The 23,745-nt window shown below is 39.1% G+C and overlaps 1 protein-coding gene across 1 annotated transcript in view; it reads right to left on the bottom strand.

Moving 5' to 3' along the window:
* Positions 1–16,832, bottom strand: part of SRFBP1 (serum response factor binding protein 1) — a 68,568-nt gene extending 51,736 nt beyond the window's left edge. Inside the window, exon 1 of the mRNA XM_062513207.1 lies at positions 16,756–16,832. Within this exon, the coding sequence (XP_062369191.1) occupies positions 16,756–16,785 (30 nt within the window). The 5' untranslated portion in view covers positions 16,786–16,832. The remainder of the gene's footprint in view (positions 1–16,755) is intronic.
* Positions 16,833–23,745: the final 6,913 nt, after the last annotated feature.

The raw sequence follows: 23,745 nt of genomic DNA, 5'->3' as shown, positions 1-23,745 counted from the left end.
TGAAACACCTGCAGTTGGATCACATATTAGCCAGAACTAACAATAGTACATAATCTTTTGAGTGAATAATCTAAGCAAAAAAACGTTTCTGGAACTTCATTACAAATATTTCTCTCTATTATCTGGAATGCCAGTTTGAAAGATCTAATGATTTTTTAGATACTTAGGAAAAGTCAGCAACTGCCAAATTTCCTTTTTTCACAAAAAAATCCCCGTATTACAGTATGCATTTAATACATGTCAAAATATGTGGAAATAGGCAGAAAGACTTAATACAGCCTCACACGTTTGCATTATAAAAACATACATAAGTAGGGTGGCAAAGGCAGCAAGAAACAACATAAACACACCGATGTGGAGTATCAGTGTTCAGTTCCAGAACATATTTATACAAACATATACTGTAAAAAATAATACACAAAAAACCCCAAAACAGTGTGAATTTTCAGCCAGATCAATTTTCTGAACTGTTTCCCCTTATGGTCACCTAAATAGTTAGCTAGTTCCAGCACAAAAGAGCAAATTAAGAACACACAGAAGACAGAGAGATAGACCACAACAAATCAGACTACGATAACACAGACAGTGCTAAGGAACACACTTTTCAGTTACTGTTTGTGTCATACCAACATGGTGTTAATCTTGCTTTTGCCATCTGCAGCTACATGAGAACAGATCTGATTCAATTCTATCCCAATACAACTATCAGAACATACAAAAATTCTTGACACATGAGGTAAATTCTTCTGGATTAAACTATTGCACCCTGCTGCCCAAAGCAGGCAGAAATGCCACCGCTAGCTGGAGTATCTTGAAAGCAAAACACCTGCAGCTTCTCAGGCCTCTGGGTACTCATCCTGTCAGGTTTCCCAAGGCGTTTGCTGAGGATGAATGAAGAAAAGCATATCGCCCACCTGGGAAAATTTCCACCTTCCTTACAGGAAAAGTAATGCACACACCCCTTGTGAGTTACTGTCAAACCCCTCCTCCACCGTCTGACCACGCTGCTTCCTTTGTACTTTCTCAACTGAAGCACTGAAATATGGGTTTCTTTATTCACTATAGCACTGTATTTCCTCCTGCATGGAGAACAGTTGTCATTTCTAGTATAATTTCTCCAAGCAGAAACCACAGTAAGTACTCGGAAACGCTAGAAAAGATCATTTTCATCTAAAGGTTTTGTAAAGCAATTCCAAGGACCTACGATAGCTGGGAGGGAGTAAGGCTAGCCTAGAATTATTTGATCATTGCCAAAGACCAAAATTTAATGGATTTACTGTTTCAAAGTCAGTGTCTCACTGGATGGAGTCAGATTCACTGCAGTACTTCAGAAAGCATTCAAGTCCAAACCAGGATCACGAGATGGCTAGACACATTTCTAAACCCTAAATACACATCAGTAGTTGTAAACGTCCAGATAAGAAATAACTGTTATAAACTAGCCTCAAGATGCTATATTAGATACACGTATCACTGCATATGTAACCAACATGGAAGTAGAAACTATACATTTTCCAAAAGAGAGGACTACCTGAAGGTAATTTCTAACTCTGCATTTAATTGATAAGATGATTACCAGTTTGAAAACCCCCAGCTATCACTCTGCGAAAAATATTTCCATGGAACGTTGAAGGAGGATGTGATCAAGGCATTCAATACAGACAAGCTCAAATCAATGGACTTTGACATCTACGACTTCTTAATTAGACCAGAGCTCTAGCTAGAAGTCACATGTGAATTTCATGCCTCCTTAAGCTTACAGAAAGTTACAGCAGAAGATGCAGTAGTAATGTAAGAATTATGAAGGTGAACATATGTGAATAAATAGTAAGTGTGCTGAGGGCTTTTACCCCTCTTCAAACAGTGAACCTCTTAAAAGCAGCTGGAAATGAGCACTGATCACAAGGCAACATTATGAATCTCTACAGTACTTGCATAATCTGAATCATGACATCTGGACTGCAATGACTCACAATCAATCTGTGTAATTTTTTACATTAATTATATAGGTCACAAACATGATCCATACCTGTAGAGTTGAACTGCCATCATGAAAAGAAAATTGTGTCAAAACTGGGTAAGTACCTTTCCGCACAACAAATACAGAAATTCAACCACAGTGATCCCAGGATCAATTTGGAGCTGTGTTTGGTGGTGTAACTGCTTTGTCTTGAAATTAAGAGACGCTAATAAAAATCGTAGTAGGGCCTCCTAAATTGCCACAAAGACTCCAAGTTTTGAGTGCTGCTATGTTGCAACTTTCCTTAGCTATTATGAAAAGTGCAGAATATCAAAACTGTAATCTAAGATTATATTTGTTAGCCTGGTTTCTGAGAAGATTACGTTTGTCAGCACACTGTCTTGTCAGCATCCATCTCTGGTAACTCTAGGGTTTATTAAACGGAAATCAAGGCTGACACATCATCACAGGCCAGAGCTCCTACACGTTTTGTGAACTCTGGTAGCCATGTAGGAGTTTTGAACTAACATCAGCATTGCAATATTTGACAAATATTTGTATCTTAATATTACCAGGAAATGCATTATTATTATTATTATTACTGTATCTGTCCTTCAACACAAACACTCATTTCGCAGTAATATTTAACACAAACATTCATTTTGTAGGACTCATCCATTTCAAAATTTATATTTTAATGTCATTATATAGTTGTTATTAATATATACATACAACATGAAGGAATAATTAAGGAAAAATTGTTTAAATTCATTAAATGAAACAAAACAGCAACAGGAGAGGAGTGATGTAGTTGGAGAAATATCTACTAAGTGATTTTCCATTTCTCCCTAAATCTGAAAGATAAAAAAAAAAATTACCTAAATACCATAATTTTTAGATTGACCAGAAATATACATTTAGCTTGCATTATGAAAGTAACTGATCTTACTATGACAAGAAAAATAACTTTTGTTTTAAAATTAAAACTTTTTTTTTTTCCCAAAATCCCCCTCTGTAAAGTTTGTCATTTGTCAATACAAGTAAGAAGAAGCCTAACTACTGGGAAAAGGCTGAAAGGCTACTTAGGCATGCAGAAATTCCCATTAAAATGGAGAATGATCAACTGTCAAGAAAAGGAACAGCTATCAACTTCTGCTGCTCATGCAGAAGTCAGTGTTCTGGATAGAAGCAAACCACGCCTCAAGTCACATCTTGCAGTTACAGCTAATTTTCGTGATGCCAGTAAGCATCAACAGTACTGATATATTTTGGAGTGATAAGCAGCTCTATTACACTCTGCCTCACTACCTAAAGAAATTTCAGTCATCCAAGTATATTTTAAAATAACAGAAGTTTCTCCTCTTTAACCTGTAACTTCCAAGAGTGTTTTCTGGTCTGATGTTCTGATGCGTATAATGTTAGAAACACAAAGAAATCATCTATATAAGTAGCATCACAAGACTAACAAAAACCATCATAAGAAGTAAATAGAGTGGTATGTCATGGAATGACACGGCATTATAAGAAAAGAATGGAATGATGATTAAGTCCAAAACATTGATCAAATAAAAATTAATGAGTTGAGTTCCAGGAGGAAAAAAAACAACAAAAAAAGAGATTCATAACCACTTTCTTCTTATGACTGAGAAAAAAAGCTATTGAGAAACAAATAATAAGAATTTAGTATCCATATTTTTAAAAGAAAAAATCCTTTGTTAAAATAAGAAAAGAGAACAAGAAAACAGGGAAAGAACAGAAAAGATGTGTATGTGGTTTATTACTTGCAAAGTATTTGGTACTTTTGCCTTTCTTAAAAAATAAAAGGACTTATTAAAAAAATGCTACCATACCTAAAATTATTTTAAGAAGTTTGAGGCTCCTTTTACTATCTATCAAGGCTATCAAGTCCAACTTTTCATCTGTCTTATGTTGCCCCTAGCACAGACACCTGACATGCATATAAAAGTTAGGTAACAAAATGCATCCAGTGAGTACAAACACAACCCCTGTTCAGACCTAGGCTATGCCAGTGACCAGCAAAAGCCATGGCCTCAGGAAACACACTCTGATAAAAATCTCATATAAGGGAAATCCTAATTTGCATCACAGATCTTTCTGACCTACACTTCTAAACAGGATGAATATTCAGCCAAAGACTGTGAATATCACCAGAATGTGAGGTAAACCTCTATTGGCTTCAAACATGCTGCAGTATTATTGGCCTGACAAACTCTGAAACACTATCCTACTTCCCACAGAAAAACTGCTCATCCCTTAAGATGCTTTCTGCTATTATGTCTCTATGACTTACACTTTTTTCTGGGAACTTTCTCTCAGCCAATACATATAGATTTATGCAGCAAAAAATGTTTAAAAAAAATTTTAAGTAGCACTACCATATCAGCTACTCTTCAGTCTTACTGGAAGGATGGGAAGAATGAGTGGGAATGAAAAATTGCCTTGCTACACCAGTTAGTGTTCCTTATTCCCTCAGATCAATTTTGAAAAAAACTGTTTCATGATGAGAATTCTTCATAAATACAAACACATGGTAAAGTCAGTGTTTTAAAAAACCCCAAAAATCTAATAATCTCCATTCTTCCTGGAAGTTTCTTCATGACATCAATAGAAACTGGAGGGAAGTATGAAAAGTAGAAGGAATAAAGTGTCCCTGCCGGATATCTGACATCTATTCATTAATTTAAATACCTTCCCACAAGTTGTTCTCCATCAGCTGCCCAGATGCCAAATCTACAAGAGACTTGTACACAACTATCCCGGTATTACTTACTAACAACCTGGAGCAACGCTTAAAGGTTCTTGGAAAATCTTCTTTGTTGTAACAGAACAAGTACTCTCACCTGTCTGCCTGTTACAGTTTGGGTTTGCCAATTCTAATACATTTACCTTTTGTTGTGAAATAGAGTTAGGAGTAAAAGCAAAGCAGGCTTAAAACTTAACAGGGGAAAAAGAAAAACTTTATTAATAACACAAAGAAAAATAATATCCAACTCAGAACAGATCTTTAGACTACTCTCTCCTTCCCCTTTTTACACTTGAACAACATACAGAAACACTTGAGTCAATTCCTTACTTAAATAATCTTTTTCAGTTCACTTTAGGGAGAGGAGTTTCTTCTTTTCAGCTATAGGGACCTTTTTAAGAGAGGAAAAAAATCAGTTCTCCCCTGACTCCACTTATTTCACAAAAAAGCAGCCACCCGGAATCTGCCATAATGAAACTCCCCCCACCTTCACAGCCTTCCCAGAGCTGTGCTTGTGGGCCATGTTAAAATCATGGGGTATTACTTTTAAAGATGAGCTACTCAAAGGCGAAAGTTCTCTTTAGCTCTCTTCTCTCTGCTCATACTTCATTCCCAGGAACAGAGATCCCCTTTTTCCCTCGGGACAAAGGATCTTCCAAACACTTCACACCTCAACCCATCCCCCCACATCTCTCTCCATGGTTTAAAGGAATTTTTTAGTGTAGTACAGTTCACTTCTGTAACTTACAAAAACGTATTTCAGCCAACATTGATGGCATCTCCTCATTCTCCTTCCATCTAGAAACTTAGCCTTTGTTTCATTGACTTTAGTGCATCCTTTCTGTTCTTCTTCCTCTGACCCAAGGAAGGATGGAAAGTCTGTAAGTCTTATCTGAGCATTGGTAAAAAAGTTAAAATCTCCACCAGAAGTTTCAGGGGCTGTGCCAGGCCATGCCGGAGCTGTGTCAGGATCTCAGGGTGCCCAGGCCACGCTGGAGGGGCAGGACGAGAACTGCAAAGTGCACGCAGAGGAGAAATGGGTGCCAAGGCCGTGTGTCCATGGCTTTCCCCCGGCGCTGCCCGCCCCCAGCTCCAGCCGCAGCCCGGGGGTTCTCCCTCTGCCCTGCCCAGCACACAAAGCCCTGGGGGCTCTCCCGAACCGGGCCCGGCTGCCTCCCCCCAGCCCGTGAGGGCGGCCGGGCGGGCTCGGCCACCCCAGGGCTGCTCCGAGCCGGGGCAGGGCAGGGCAGGGCCCCCCGAGCCACGGACACACCGGGAAAAGGGCGAGGATCCCAGCAATGGGCTCGGCTTCTTTTGGTTATCGGGGCTCCTGGTTGGAAACGGGGCCTGGCAGCTCCCGAGCCCAGCCCTGCCTGGCCCCACATGAGAGGGGCCCGGGCCGGGTCGGTGTTACCTTGGGAGAGGATGGAAATAAATGAAAGAGAGATTTCTTGAGGTTTACTTGCTTCAAATGTGATTCAGGAAGCGAACTAGCTTCTCCAGTTGGCTTCTCAGCCTGTCAACAACTAAACCAACCTCCACTTGGTCCCATCAATTCACAGAAGTTCTCAAGGAGCAAATCTTCCTAGTATGGCCTCCCCTCAGATGCCTTCAAGGTACAACCACACACTGCCTAATGGTACATTCCTTGTCTATTGACAACTACTCTTCCACACCAAGTGCTGGTTCTGTTGGAAGATTTTCTTCTTCTGAAGCTTGCTAGCTTCTTCGATCTCCACGTTTTTCTTACTAAACTGATTTCCCTTTTCCTGTCCTTAGAAGCTCTCCTCATTTCAACTTGCTCAACACGCCTCATCACCCACCCACCATTTTTGTCTAATATTTAAATAGTTACAAGCTCCTTCCTTCCTTCTCCCCCTCATCTCCCCTGCATAAGCAAGCAACGACCTGAACTGCCAATCTGTTTTATATTGTTTGGAATTCCTATCTCATCTATGTCAGGTATGCTCCCATGTGCTATTCACAACCTCTGCAGCATTTCCTCAGAGACACCTGCCTCTGAATGAAATCCACCATTCATTCGTTTGAACCAGTTGCTATTCAGAACCAGGCTCTTGTGCAAACAGCTTTTATCCACTCATCTTTTCCTAAACCAACATACCTGTACCTTGTGTTTTCTCATATGTGTTCTCATAAAACAGCAAAGAGGATCCACAGAATAATTTACACTGAAAAACACCTTTAAGATGATAAAGCCTAACCATAAACCAAACACTGCCAAGCCAATCACTGAACCATGTCTCTATGTGCCACATCTACACATCCTTAAATGCTACCAGGAATGATGACTCAGCCACCACCCTGAGCATCCTGTTGCAGGGCTTGACAACCCTCTAGGTAAAGAAATCCTTCCTAACAGCCAATCTGGCACAATTTGATGCCGTCTCCTCTTGTCCTGTTACATGGGAAAAGAGACCAATCCCCACCTCACAACCACGAGCTGGACAAGCTCCTTCCAGTTAGCTGTAGACAGCAATCCATCTCAATTTCATTTGGGAGTAAAGGCCACATAAATAAACAGGTATCGTTGTGACCCTTCTTTCCAAAGGAAATAACAACAGTATTTTTTTTCCATACAGAATCAGTACAAGAATTTTAAATCCCTTTACTTTATATTACTTGAAAGACATTCAAAAGAATCACTGAATTTAGTGAGTTGGCCACTTTACCTCTCTGTTAATGGCTCTTTACTACTGACCTCTCTGCAGCTCAAGACAAACTGAAAATAATTTTAACTTTGCATACCAATGAGCAATTTGTAATGAATTCACAATTGATTACTATTCTCCTTCTAGGAACACCTCCTCCCCCAGGGCCCCAGATTCCATTATAAAAAGTCTAACACCACATCTTCTCTTCTATACCCATTTCAGCCTTGCTCCCTTCTTCATTTAGCAACAAGTTCCAAACCCAGCAATGTAAAGGCTGCTGAAAGACCTCTGCAAGGACAGCAGTGAGGAATTACGCACATTTACTGTAACAGAACCATTTTAAAATTATTTTACTGAGGCATATGTAGCCATAAATTACATTTAAAAAAAAACTACACTGTGTACTGCAAGTACCTCACAGTTCCTTTAAAGTAAAAGTTACTAAGTTTCCCATGACTGTTTGCATGTTTTTTTCATTACTGCACACTACCACACCAAGGAACCACAGATGTTTTTGTTTTATGAGAGCATCTTACTAGCCTACGTGGCCTACCACACACACTTTATATAAACCACTTGAGCTAAGAAAAAGTTTTCATTACTGTCCTCAAGTACAGTAGTCCGGTAACAGCTGTATACAATACTGTCAAAAGTAAAAAAACCTGCCTTGCTAGCCATGGTTAATTGCTTCAGTAATCTGCTGAAAAAATCTGTGTGAAGAGCAAGCAGATCAGAATTTGCTGCTAATATTAGTAAAACTGATGATGTGGCAACTCTAGAAACTTTAGAAACAGCTGCTGGAACAATTCCTAGGGGAAAAAAAAGCCACAATTCCTCAGAATTTTATCTCACAGAGTGTAAGTTTGGAAATTTTGTAAGCTTTCAAAAGACTTTTTCCTTAGGACATTTACATGGTCTGTAGAAGAATGTCAGCAATTTAACACTTGAACTGTTTCAAGCAGAAATCAAGCCCTATGTAGTACGACTTTCTTCTTCAAGAAACTGTTATGCCTACAATTATTTACTAGTAACACAACTAATGCAAAAATTTTTACGTGCATTTCCACAGAGCTAAAATAACTTTTGCCAAGTATTCCAGAGTTTAAAAAGAAAGCCATGTTTGCTTTCCAACTTCGCACAGACTTGTAATATACAGAAAAAAAGTAGCGATTTGCCAGTATACTAAAAAATGAACTGATGGAAAAGATTAGCTATTTAGTTTTGAATCGTGCAGAAATTTATGTTTTCTCAGTTCTCATAACTTGTTCACATGCCTTTCCAAGACAGGTGCCCTTCCTTTCGACTGACTTTAGTGTCATTTAAGATAATGCAGAACCAGTTTCAAGGAAGTATTTAAGACCATGTGCAAGCCAGGGGTACATAGATTTTGACAGTGCCAATAGTCATCCACAGCTTCAATGTGACCACAAAGCATCCTATTCACACATATTTTTCAAAAGTATCCAAGGGCTAGCCACCCTACCTTAAGAATAATTCTGAAGTGGTCACAGATGAACTTCAAGCCAGTTTAAGCTGAACAAGAGACAGAGACCCTGTGATACATATGAACCATGCTGGCAGATAGCTCAGAAGAGTACAAAAAACGGGGTCCATCGTCTGAGGAACAGTCTAGATGATGGGGCACATAACAGAACTGAAAAACCTAATATAGGAGTCTAGGGTAAGCACTTATATTTCAAGAAAATGCTTGGCCAGCATACTGCATAGGTGCTGGATGAAATACAGCGCATAAACCACAGAAAAAATAGTAAAAGAGAACTTATCTAACGACCAACAAGAAGTATTTTCTCAGGAGTACAGAGTTCTGAGTTCCAGTTTTTCCTTTCAGACAGCTCATGTATTTTATGCTAATTGTTGGATAAGCAGCCCTTGGAGCACAGTCAAGGACTTTTCCTATGGAAATGCTCCCACTGGTGAAATACATGACCAGGCTCCCCTTACTCCATAAAATCGCCCTTCTTTGCCAGACAGTAGCCCAGCAACGTATTTGCTAATATTTGTGATTAGTGCACTCTGCTGGTCATTGAGATTCACAGGATTCAACTCGCTTCATACCGAGGGAACCTATACACCAGCTTTCTCAATTACTAGAAAGTTAAGTGTAACAGCTAAGCCATTAAACTAAAAAATTCCCCCCATCAGACAGCTTCAAGCCTTAAAGGACAAAATTATATTTTAAATTACGAGCAGTAAGACATCTCAGAGCTCAGTCCAATACCAGGTCAGATGCTTCACCTCAGGTCTCACTTCCTCCTTTATATAAAGAGAGCAGACAAAAGTATCAAATTGCCCCAAGGAATTCCTCGATTACCACATAGTCCAGGAGACAGTGTAAAAATAGATCTTTGGGGGTAGCTACTTTATTCCAGTGAGATGCTGGATTACTGTACTGGACTGGCTGCCCAGTATTTCAAACTGCCTTATACAAAGTACTGTCTGCAGCACTCCCAGTGTTATTTCAAAAGTTTCCATCTAGGATTCTTTATCATCACTATAAGGAAGGCTTTGGAATATACTTTCAAATATCACAACATACTTTAGGTAACAAAAGCCATTTGAATCTTTGTATCTAACAGACTAAAAACCTGAATGCTCACATCAGCTTGCCCACAATAGCAAAAAGCATTTATAAAGAAAGGCCAGGAAGGCCCAAGTGTTAATTTCTTAATTACCATTGGAAATACAACTCATATATTACATTTTCCTTTACTTATTACTGGATTGCAACTTGTTCTTTTGCAACAGGTAAGAGACCATTCTTTCCCCCTCTGTCACATTTCCCAAAAAATAAATATAAATGTAGCGGCATATAAGAAACTGTATGACCAGGTTCAAGGAAGTATTTAAGATCATAAATTATCAGGGATCTTGGCAGTTCCAGTATCCAGCCACAGCTTAAATTCTGACCACAGAGCATTCTAGGCACCTGTATATCTAGACACCACTGAAATTTTAAGGTTCTTCTTTCAAGCTGATTTTTAACTACTCTGGTATGAACTCATTATGTAAAACTATCAAGATTAGACAAATATATGGGCTCCTTTGGCATCCTCCTTTGACCTCTCTAATCCTCCTGCCTTTATAGCCTTGACCACTAGTTAACTTCTGCAACAAACATCTGCCAGACAACATAAATGCACATTATGTATCACCTTATTTTAGATTTTGCTGGTTCAATACCCTCCCCATATCCTGTGTTTATTTCACAGAAAAAACAGCACAGCTCTATCAGCCAACCAAACAGCTCAGTTACTGTGGTGGGATAGTCCATCTCTCTAGCTCTGTGCCCATCCCATTCATCTCAGGTCCCATATTCCTGCTGCTCCCACTCACTTGTAGGACCCTGCTACCATCAATCTGTAGTAGAAAACTACTCTAGCAACAAACTTCTTACAATCACAGAAGAATGAGGCAAGACCATGTGGCTGGAATGGGTAAGTGAGAAGCCCCACACTGAGAAGCAGCAAGTCCAGATGCTTGTGAAACAACAGTTGGAGAAACACACTCCTTCAGGGGCAAGTCACATCTGTCTGAACTGCAAAGCAATTCTCCACAAAAAGCCTTATATGAGAAGCACTTCAATGTTAAAAACTCTCTTGGTTTCTATAGAATAAAATGTGTGTAAAAAACCATACCATAAATAAATAAATAAGATTTTAAATTATATGTCCAATTTAACATCCTAAGTCAAAAAACTAGAGGTATATCACGAGAGTGACAAGCTAGTCATACATAATGCTGAAGAAGGCTTAAAATAAGGAAGATCTTAAGTAACTGCAAATAAATACCACAGTGAAGTCTTAAACTCACTTTGTACAGAGTGCTTCTTGCAAAAATAGAGATCATTCAAAGACTAAAAACTTCTAAGTTGATTTTATTATCAATTCAAAAATATTTGTGAAAGCATGCTAGACGTACTATATACAAACTAGAAATAAATAATACACTAAGGACTAGAATGGGTAAATACTCAGATCTTTCACATTTAGTGCACCTTACAAAAATAATGAGGCAGTTCTTGGTTATAGAAATCAATCCAGCCTCAGGAAGATTGAACAACCCGCTCAAATTACCCCCTCCCTAGTCTTTCCTGGTATGCTGCTCAGACCACATTCTCTTTACTGCTATACAGAAACTTTGGTGACCAAAAATTACTTACTTATAAAAGGATGTACTTGAATTTTCTTCAATTTTTGAATGAACAAAAGTATAAATGTAATTTCAACAGCTCTTTCCTTTTTGTTTTTTATCTTAGTTGTCTGAACACCTACCCTTGCTACACCAAGACAACTCATTCTTTATATAAGCATTGCCAAATATACATTTACTTCTGTGATAAAATATTCTACTAGTTCAGATGCAGTTCTGTGTAATTACTAAACTACAGCTAAAACTCAAGACAGCAGTTTCAGACTTCCAGAGACTGTATGCCAGTCTTTCTCCCTGAGGTTATTCCTCATGGCTTTTTGTCTTATTTTATTCATTATCAGCCATTCATTCTTGACTTTGCCATACATCAATATAAATTCTTAATTCACATGTCCAGACTGCTTTCTAAATGTGCCATTGCCTAAACTGCTGCTCAGCTAAATCTGAGGCCAGGATGTCAGCTGTGAAGCTAAAGAGTAGAAGAGTTGAGTGTTGCCATGAAGAGTATCACAACACAAAGTGCTGTGACTCAAAACAGTATGACTGGAATTGATCACCTTGAGCTTCCTTACTAAGCTCCCTACATAAAAAAATTTCATTCTGCACTTTGCTTGGCAGGCTAAAAAATACATATGCACACACATCATTCTCAGTATATGGTTTTATCTTGATCCTACCTTTCAGGAAAAAAGGAGAACAGTTCTGTTGTGGATGACAAGCCTTATGGAGACATCAGCTTTTACTACCTAAACGTTTAGCTTTGTTAAATACAGAGAAAAATTATTTTGGCTGCACATGATTAATTATTACAAATTTAGGAGGAAAATTCACCTGATACCAAAGTTTCAATACCCAACCAAGTTTGGAAAATTTGATTCACATGTCCCACAAACAGAAATTACTTTCAACTCTAAGAATTTGCTTTATATAATATGATGCCTTATTAATACTCAACTTTAGCCATTACAGCATTCATGGAGGTACACATTAGAATACTTATTTTTAAAGGACTGTATACAGATTTCATTTGCATTAGCTTCATGAGCTTTCTGCAGCATAGGTCCCTGAGGTAGCTGCAAAGAGAATACCATTTAAAAAAAAAAGAAAAAATAAAAAAAAGGGAGGGTAGAAAGATAACTGTATTTGTTGCAGTAATGCAACATTGTTAGAAGATTATGACAGTAAAAACAGAACAATATAATTTAAGAAACACAAGTTCTGAAAAAAAACCTAGAAATCTGTAGGGCTCCCATTCAACAGCTTCTGTTTCATACTCCTGTGTACTACTGATCAACAAGGGTAATTTTTCACACTAAACATGACCTATCTCCCTTTAAACTTGCCCTTATCCATGGTAGTTGATGATTATGTGCTGCCATCTAGCAAATGTTTCCAGAAAAGTTTAACTTTGGAAGCCATTCTGTGGCAAGACACCTGAAATTTCTTAGAAAGCTTTTTAAAATAGGAAACATATTCAAGACAGCAACAGGTTTTTAAAACAATTCCTTCAGCCTGCATGCTTGTAAGAGTAAGTACAATTGGAGAATACAATTAGGCTTAATACAGATAAACTCTCAAAACTAAGACCATATGCAGTGAATACTTAATTGCAAAACTGAAATTTTCATTCTATAACTTATGTTTTCCTTTGTTTCAATGAACACAACAAGCAGAAAAACGGTAAGAATACTGCATTTTCTTCTTTCCCAAAAACTCTACTCTTCACTGTTGCACTTGGTTCCAATTTTCTGGCTTTTATTTCCTTTGCCCCTACCTTCCCTCCTTCCCCCACACAATTCTTCCTTGGGTAGTAATCAAAACGCTGCAATTCCATACAGTAATACGATGTGTGATTTACAAAAAAGTTGTGTTTCTTAACCCTTTTCCATCTCAATTTTTCAGATATGCAGTCACACTGAAACCATACCATGCTATTTACCAGCAGCAAGATGGCTTCCTAAAACTACTGGACCTTGCTGACTGTGGGTTCTGCCAAAACCTTGTGCTTTTTTCTGTTATTATCTAGGTATATATTCAATTAGAGCAAAAACAAAGAAAACAATTACACATTTTTGGCACAAATCCTACTTGTTAACATGGAAATAATGTGATGTTTTCTTATAGCATTTACACTGCTATAAACAACTTTTCATGAAAAGAAAGATAAATGAAATGTCTAAACCAATTATTTATGAAAAATTTATTATGATTGTTTTTTTTTATTTCCTGTCTTATTTCACCTCATCACAATTGCAATTTCCTCTTTTCACCTTAGGTCCTTAACACTGTACAGCTACTTTTCATCTCTCATTCAGTCACCTGAACAGTACAACATATTCGTTCTCTGTTCCTTATAGATCAGAACAGTTGGGAGAATATTGTTCCATGGAGGTACTATTCTTTAACCAAACTATAATTTAAAAACTCACAAAGCCCAACAACTTTTGAGGTCTCCATTCCTTTCCACTTTCTCTGAAATTATCCAGTAAGTTCAAAAGCTGAACTTCAGAAAGGACACAGGCATGACAGTCCACTATTTCTCTCACTTCCCTGGAGGATTTTCTTCATCATCGTCATCATTCAATCATCATACAATTAAACATTCTCTAGTTTCAAAGCACGTATACACCTCATGTAGTAGACACTGCAGAACAAGCAAGTTTTTTGACACTTAGAACTATTTGTTAGCTACTAATATCAAACATAAGCCAGTAAGTAATTAAAATAAAGACCAATTAATATTAAGATAAGAATCAGTTTGTATCACTGAGAAACACTTGTCTAAAGAATATCTGTTCTTCATTTAAACAAAATATCAATTGGTTAAAAAAATTCTGAAATCCAACATCCTAGAATTCCTTAAGATTCCACCATTTAGCAGGACATGGTATTTTATGTTAATTAAAAGCAGAAGTCCTTCTTTGCTAGAATTAAAACATAAAATATGTAAATAAAATATCACAGGACTTCATAGAATAGCTTGGGTTGAACGCGGCCTTACAGACCACTTGGTTCCAGCCTTACTATGTGCAGGGGCACCTCCCACTGGACCACGTGCATCCAGAGTGCATCCAACCAGGCCTTAAACACCTCCAGAGATAGGGCAGAGGCCAACACATGCTAGTGCCTCACCACCCTGACAGGATAGAATTTATTCCCAGTAACTGACCTAAATCTACTCTCTTTCATTTTAAAGCCATTCCCATTTGTACTATCTCTGCATGCCTTTGAGAAAAGTGTCTCTCCAGCCTTACTGTAGATTTCCTTCACATACTGGACTCCTGTAAATCCAGCAAAGACAAAGAAATTTATCAGCTATATTAAGGGTCACAAGGCTGTCTCTGCAACAAATACCATCATGCCCACTGCATATGGCCTAATGAGGAAAAGCCCATATGATCCGTAATATTGGCTGAGTGCAAAAGAACTGAAGGTGCAAAAGAACAGAGCTGCTCTGTAATCTCCTTTCCCTTAGGAAATAGGAAGAATACATGAGAAATATTATTCAATAGAACGCATTTTAAAAAATTATTACTTTAAACGTGGTCCTAATAAAATTCCTCTATTTCATCTTTTATGAGAGGAAGATATGATTTTCTTTTCTTAAAATGCTTTCTTACAAGGGTATGTCTGTAACAAATACACAAAGGGTATCTGTTACAGAGATATGAAACATTGTGGCATTGGTAAATAATTTATTTCGCATTTTATATATAAACACCTATTTTAATTAATACAGTTCTGACACTTAACAAAAGGACATAAGCACAGAAATGGAAAACACTTCTTAATCTATTCACACTAGGTCTCCATCCTGCTCTAAGACAGGCTGATATTCTGTCCCTCTTGAAGAGATGGCAGGACTTCAGTTTATGTCCTACCTTACATCTCAGATGGACCTATTATTACAGTGTTTACTTTCTGTAGAAACTGGTAAGAGCTACCTCATCCAGAACTTTCAGTTTCCTCTTACGAGAAGGTTATGCTTGAAGGACAATGAAATTTCATTCCCAGTGTCCTAACTGAAATATTCCAATTTTCTGTAGAACCTACTGTACTCTTTTTCTGAAAAACCCCTCATTCAAATAATGCTTCTGTTTTCATCTCTTGTTATATTAGCACTGTTGTGGTGAAAGACTATGAAACAGCACCCAAACATGAATCAATCACAAGAAGTCCACACTACATCAATGGATGAAACATCCTCTTCTTTCCTTGGTGATGTACCAGTATATTCCAAAGTCAAAACACTCATTCTGACCTTACACTTGTTAACAGCAAGAACCAAAAACTACTGAGCAAGTATCCTGATTTTATGTACTACCAAACATTTTTCCAGATGAAGAGGCTACACTTCACTAAATTCTTGACCAGGTAAACAATTTGCACCCCTCTCTAAGCTACAACACGTCTAAAACAAAGTAATTTTTGTTCTGCAGATAACTGTAATCAAACTGTTAATTATGGTAGACGTATACAGTGCCAAATGCAGGTGCTTATACCACACATGCTCAGCAGAACTGCCAGCTATTCTAAGCTGTTGTTGCAACACCTAAAAAGAGGTTCCTTTAGCTGTGCCAGGCTTACTGCACATGAGTTGCAAATATGTAACCAAAACCCATCACAAGTGAAACACTCATAACCAGATTCACATAATAAACAGAAAATATATGTATACACTAAAATAAATATGAAACACCAAACTCCTTACAGAACAGGGAGAAGTTAGCTGTAATCCATTAATTTTTCATTTTCATGTCCAAGAAATTAAGGCAGTAGCTTTGCCATCCAGAAGACAGGCAGCTGCGGCTTTGGTGGGTCCGCTAGATCACCTGCAAAACTCCAGTGTGAACACAAACACAGCAGGATCGGAACGGGACTCAGGGACAGGAAGTCGCACCGAGGCACACGCGCCAAAATCGCGTAGCACCCCCCTGCAAGTATCTTAACTTCAGCACACGGGTGTTTGCTTTCGTCTCAGCTGAGCTCCAGCACGGGTGTAGGGATGCTGTTCCCCACGCCGAGGGACGGCGGTACCCACCTGGGGCCTTCCCTAGGGCTCCAGGCAGTCACGCCGGCCGCGTGGAGTGTCGGCCCCGAGGCGGCTCGCTCGCAGGGCAATCCGCCGCCGCCGCCGCCCTTCCTCCGGCCCGAGCCCCGCCCCCCCCCCGGCGCCCCGACTGTCTCACCTCGTTGTTGAGGTTCAGCACGGGAGCCATGGCACCGCAGGCCCCGCCGTGCCCGGCCGGCCCCGAGCGCTCCCCACGCCGCCGCCGCAGGAACCGAAACCGCGCGCAGGCGCCGAGCGGCCGCTCGCGGCCCGGCCCCGCCCCGAGCCCTCGCTCAGAAGCGGGGTTAAAGAGCTTCCATTGGGGCATTTTTCCTGGTTCCCGTGCGTGCTGAGCGGCGTGAGCAGGGGGCGGATCCCGAGCCCGGCCCACCCGAGGCGTCCGGGCGGTTCCTAGAGGTTCCTAGAGGGCCTGGGATGAGCAGGAGGCTGCGGGGTCGTTGCGGCCTTGTGCCTTGCGGCGTAGCGGTGGTGGACGGCATGGCCGGCCTGCTGCCTGGCTGAATGCAAAGCTGCAGGGGATGAACGCTTGTAAATCCTTAAACTGGAGCGGACTCTGCCCTCACGATTTAGAAATATTTTTGTGTTCTTACTTGTCCCGCCCTCGTTGCTGCGGAGTAGAACGTGTTACAGGAGCCGACCGCGACGCTCCAGCACCTCCTGACCTTGCCCTGTCCCCGCCGTGACAAACCAGCCTCCGTTTGCGAAGTGCTTTACAGTTTTCAGATTGTGTTTTCCCTTTGTGCTGAAGGAAGACTTAGAGTTGTGTAGAAACTGTACGTCTCGGAGGTTTGGTCGTGTGAAGTTTAATATACGTAATTAAATAGGTGTGGTGAATTGTGGCTGGGCATGTGATTGTGATGTCTCAGTTTGAAAAGTTTTGCAAAGTTTCATCGGAACTTTTCTATGCCAGTTCATAGTGCTAGAAGGACTTCTTGATTTAAATTGTTAAAAATACTCTTCTATTTAAACTTTTGCAAGACCCTTGCTTAAATGTAAGCAAAGCTTAGCATGTATAGAGAACGAATCAGGTTTATTTTATTCCACATTCCTGTTTATCTGCTGCAGTATTCAAAAGAAATGAGGCCATAGTTAAAAATATTTGAGGGAATCATTTTAAACAAACTGACTTTTCTTTGTACAAAAAACAAACAAGCAACCCAACAAAAAAGACCAAAACAAAACAAACAAAAACCCACAAAAAGCCCCCACAAAAGCAAACAAACAAAAAAGCCACAAAAACCGCCCAAACAAACTCCCCCTCCCCCCAAGAAAAAAACAACAAAAAGAAAGCCACCTACAACCCAAAAACAAACAAAAAAACCCCCAGTTACCTGGCCCCTGGATGGCACTGTTGTGCCTAGAATTCTGCTTTGAAGTCTTGAGTATTTAAACAAATACAACTACTGTCAGCTGTCTCTGTAATACATTTTGTATCTGCAGGGCTTAACATTTGAATCTTGTTATATTTTAATGTTTGATTTCTAACTGGTGCTTTGGCGTCTCCTGTGAGTGAGCTGCAGCAAAGTCACCCTTGACTGCACTTTTTATCAAGCCTCACATGCAAGTGAGGTTAGGCCAAGCTAGTCCTTTCAAAGTATTACTTTTGAGTTCCATTTAGGATATTTCTGAGGGTGCTGCTGGATGCTCAGTAGCAGACTAGGTTTCATCTGGATCAGTAAAAAGCCAACTGAAAATACTTTGAACTCATCCTTTCATCTTGTAGTAGAGGAACTTTCTTCCAGCAGGAGCTGAATTTGATTTAAAGGGTATGTTTGCTGAGACAGTTTTGAATCTCACTGCAGATGAGGGCTGTTTACCACAGCTGCTGCTTCATAAAAATTCTGACTTGGACAGTTATATACAGTTTAGTAACTCAGCTAACCATCATAAAGTGAACTTTTCTTTGTAGTACCACCAATGTCAGGTAGCTATAGTGATCTATGTGAGAAGGAGCTGAATTTGACTGTATGTGAGTAAAGATTAGTGTCGGATGTAATACACACAATGCCGCCAATGTATGTTTTAAGAATTACTGGATGTAATCTCACATCTAGGTTGTATTTGTTTGCAGTGAGTATAAAACTGGATGCAAAAAATTTCAGAAGGAAGATTTTCCAAGTACAAAAAAGAGCTCCTTCCTTTTATCTTGATATTTCATCCAAAACTAATCACTGCATATGCCAGTCTTAAGTCCCATTGTGCATCTTAGCAAAGGGAAAAACAAAAGCAGGAGCAGGGAGCCTGCTGCGCTTCTGTGAATCCAGCCAGTGCCACCCTGGCCTCACATCAATTAGAGTTCTGTCTTTATAGCCTACTTGGTCATAACTTCAATTTTCCTTTCCATTTCCCCTGAACACTGAAATAATTTGCTTTGAAAGTTTCTTGTAGGCCCTGATGACATACTTCTGGCCCTTCTTCATCCAACAATTTTGTTTTCTTCTCACTTAGTTAGTAATTGCTAAAAATAAGTAGTTTGTTTATTTCTCCTTTTTTTTACACCTCAGTGGCTTTCCAGAGTTAAGAATCTTTGTGCCTCATAACTTCTTTGTTGGCCCTTTGTCATACTGTTTTCTGACTTAAATGCATTTGAAGTCAAGATTTTCTTGTCAGCTTGTCACAGTCAAGTTACTTTTAGGCATTGCCCCATATAACACTTTTTGTACTTTGAGGTTTGGTTTTGACATTTCTTCCTGTTGTGTCAGTATTTCACTCCAATATTTTGGCATATATTCTCAGTGTTGGAATGCATTTTTCTGAACTATTTTCTCTCCTTTCAGAACAACTATGTGCATCGCAGGGCAGCATTTATGTATGGTCTATGAACGTGGTGAAGGGTGTAGAGGGGGAAGCCGTGTGGGGAGTGGCTGAGGTCACTTGGTCTGTTCAGGCTGGAGGAGACTGAGGACAGACCTCACTGCAGTTACAGCTTCCATGTGAGGGGAACAGGAGGGGCAGGCACTGATCCCTGCTCTGGGGTGACAGTGACAGGACCTGAGGTAATGGCATGAAGATGTGTCAGGGGAGGTTTAGGTGGGATATTAGAAAAGGGTTCTTCACCCAGAGGGTGGCTGAACAGGCTCCCCAGGGAAGTGGTTACAGCACCAGCCTGACAGAGCTCAAGAGGTGTTTGGACAATGCCCTAAGGCATGTGGTGTGACTCTTGGGGTGTCCTGTGCATGGCCAGAAGCTGGACTTGTGTGATCCTGATGGGTGCCTTCCAACTCAGGGCATTCTACAATTCTGTTATTCTATTTGTAGGACATAAGATGCTGCAGAACAGTACAGAGTTGAAATTGAAGACTATTTAAAGAAAAAGGGTGTCGTGGCTCTGTCCTATTTCTTACCCTTTATCTTGGCACTCTCCAGATTCATATGATGTGGTAGCAGCTGTGTAGACTGTCTTGTAGCTACAACTGGCCTTGATCCCAGAGGCCATGCATAAAAGTTACATTTTTGGAATACTTACTAAAGTATGTGATTATTGCAGACACTTGTGTTTTTATGCTCAGTACAGATGTAATGAAATATATATGAAGTTTGTTTTGTGCTTGAAAATGACAATAAATTTTAGAAATTTCAATTAATCTTTCAAGTTTTGTGAATCAAATTGAAACTTTAAGAAGCTTCATAGAAGAAAAGTGCAAGTAATGTTAACTAGACACTGGGGACAACACTAGTTTCCTGCCACTTGTGCTTTGACTTTTGCCAGAGGAGTTTCTTTTTCCTGATACCAAGACATCTGTTCTGGGCTCGCTCCCTTTCTTTTTGTCATGACAATTTAAAGATGTGGAAACTCTAAAATTAGTTACCTCCCCCAGTTTCAACCAATCCCTTTCCATCTATAAGGTGCAAATATTAATAAATATAAGTTAAAAAATAGCGGTTTACTAACATGTAAAACAGAAACAGGTGAAACAAATCCCCAAAACCATAACCAGTAAATAATCACTTAACACAAAATTGCTAAATCTCAGGAGACCCTGGGAACAAAGAGACTCCCGAAAGGACAGGGTACTGTCCTCTCCCAGTACAGTGGCCCCTGCTGCCGACTGTGGGTATGGAGACAAAGGGAAAATGGCATCAGCCTCTTCCCCAAGATAGGAATTCTTACTTACATAGTAGAACTATTGAAAAAATAGACAGTAAAAAGATTCTTCATCCTCTATAAATCCTCAGATGTTCCATGAAATTTCGAAGTTGTGACTTCGAAAATAGAATAATTTGCTCTTATCATTGCAGATGTTTTCCTTATTACTTTTTTCACTTTTGAGTCTTCATACACACTTATATGTGTTACTGTCTTTATCTGCACATCAGATAGAACACATGCTTTGGTGAAACTCACTTCATTTACATCATAGGGGATCTTATGTCTCTTTTATTAGGAAAGCAGAATTAACATTGAGATTCCTTTCCTACTTCCATTCAACATTCAGCAACAATTTGAGAATTTAAATTTAAAAAAAACATCTGAATGTAATGATTATTTTAATGCATATGAAGAAAGAGCTTAGAAAGATTTTGTGGTGAACTTCAAACTGGGATATTAAGTTTAAATGTGTAAACCACATTGTTTTCTTGTACAGCCCATCATAAATGCATCACTTAATAATTCCTATATCCTATGTTTTTCTTTTTCAAGAAGCAGTTCAGTAGTTCAGCTGATTATTTCAGTTGTTTGTTGTGTGAGGACAAAATTTTCTCATTACGCCCAGGTAAAATGTTAAGTAAAAAATTGGATCCTAGTATCTGCTAGATTCCTTAAGTCTAATAATAATTTTTTAAAAAAAATCCCATGGAAGTGTCGTGGTTAACTCAAAACATTCCATATCCAAAAATTGTTACAACTTGGTTGGTGAGTTTGGAGTAGAAAAAGACACCTCTATATTTCAGTCCAGAGATGACTGCTGAATTTATGATAGCAGAAAAGACTACTCAAAGGTAAGATCTGGGGGAGAAAAACACAAAAGACCAAGCTCTCTCTGATCCCTTGCAGGAGGGAAACTTGAAAATAAGCTGCAGAAGCAATCTGAAGATGTCCCAAGAGCAAAAGAGAGACAGTGGGTCTTTGTCATGGTGCTCAAACAATAGTTGTGCTGGGAAAGATGAGAATGAAGTGACTCATTCACAAAGAGAGGTTGTTCAAATTCACAGTAAAAAATGCACAGAGGGTGCACCCCTGTGGTGTCTACAGGTAGAGCTGTAGGATGAGTCCTTGTGCCAGGTCCCTGGAAAGGAATTTGGAAGTGGGTGATGGAGCATAAAAATGGATGGGGAAGGGGTCTATGGAATAGTACTGGAGTAACTGATGGGATTAATGGGGCTCTTGCTGCCCGTATTGCAAAGAACATCCGGCAGAGAATGAGTAGGAAAGAAAAGGATAAATTGTAGTATGAAATTTTTAGTAAGTGGGATCAGGAGTAGCATGGAATTGTTACTGTAAATGGAGAGGTGTTAACAGACAAGTAGAGGAGAGACTTCCTGGCTAAAATGGAAGAGAATTTCGCATCCATAGAACAATTTTAGTTACTTCTGTGAAAATATAAAACAATGCATCATTTAATTTTACCCTTGACAGTTCAGAAATAATTTTGTTCCAGAATTTAGATTTGGTAAGCATAAATATTCTGTGTAGAAAAGTCTAAAGGCCAAAGTCTGTCACACCCAGTGTTAGTCTTTTAAACAGAATCTTTTATCAGTCAGGAATCAAATCAGGATTATTTTACACTTCCATTCCCTTCAGAGGGAGACACAGGTATACTTCCAGAGTACACTTAAGGCTTATCTAAGATCTTGTTGTCGAGGGTAAGAGAGGTCTAGGGTGACTAGATTTTTAACCTGAGTGCCTCAAATAAAAAATAGTTAGATTGGATGAATCTTGGCATGGGTGTCATTGTGGTTGTGATGAAAAGCTCAGAAATATGGAGAGAGAAACCGGTAGTTACAGTCTACCTAAGTGTGAAATCATAAGCAGTTGTGATTTACTCCAGATACAAGGTGATTCTTGAGTGCTCCCTGCAGAAGCCTTTGAGTCAGTTTCGTGTTTCATCAGGTTCAAAATCAGCTGGGAAATTGGAGTCTCAGAGTGTATTCCAGTGGGCAGCTGACTGATCAATACACTCTATTTTCTTTTCCTTTTGGAACTGATCTAGGAGTTAAGTCTGGAGCTAAGCAGAATTAGGTAAGATTCCTCCCTCAGGAATCCAGTCCAAGTAACTCATCAGACTCCACAGGTCAGAAGGTGATCTGTGAAGCTTCCTCACTTCTAAAATGAAGTTTTAGTTTGGTAAATCAAATTATTAAAGTACAAAGAGTATTACTTTGGAAATTGCATATTTGCACAGTACTGTTTTGTGGTGATTAATGAGAATCATGGTTCAGCATTGATACTAATAGTTTTGATATATGAGAAAGATAAAAGAAGACAAGAACAAATTTTAACAATGTAAGTTCTCTGAATTTCTTTCTGGCTACGAGTTAAGAGTTATTTTTATCAGAATAGGCAAAGGATTGTGGCATTTTAACCTGAGTTTTTTAAAGACATTTTTTTCCTCAAATCCTATTCTTAGAATAAACAATTTTTTTGAGAAAGAATTTCATGTTTTGTCTCCATGAAAATCAGCAAAATATAAACAAAAGTTTGGACTGCACTGTAAGTTTTCTTAAAGTAATTAGTTATACACTGTAGTTATTGCAACACTCATTTTCTGCCACTGGTCTTCTGACTTTAAAGAAACAGCTGCTGTCACTTAGGTTTTATGAGCATAATCACAGAACTAATGGAAATTCTAAAAAGTTTGGGTCGCCAAGAACATGAGTAAACATTGCAATATTAGGTATGTATTGCATTTTATGATCTCATATATATTTCAGAAGCTGCTCTTATATATCTTCACCTGACCATCTGTTACATCTTTGAATAGGAAAGTACATTACCAATTTCAGGATACATATAATACAAAAAATCGATTGTAACAACCCGAGACCAGAAAGTTCTACTTGGCAGCATGTGAGTCCAATCAATGGATACTCCTTTGCAGTATCAAGTTTCCAAAGATAACTGAATCATTTCTTTCATCAAAATAAGCAAAAAGTTAAAACAATTTTC

This window comes from Cinclus cinclus, chromosome Z (assembly GCF_963662255.1).
Source record: "Cinclus cinclus chromosome Z, bCinCin1.1, whole genome shotgun sequence".
Taxonomy (NCBI): domain Eukaryota; kingdom Metazoa; phylum Chordata; class Aves; order Passeriformes; family Cinclidae; genus Cinclus; species Cinclus cinclus.
Note: the sequence above shows the minus strand (reverse complement) of the source record. Positions and strands in the feature narration are given on the sequence as shown.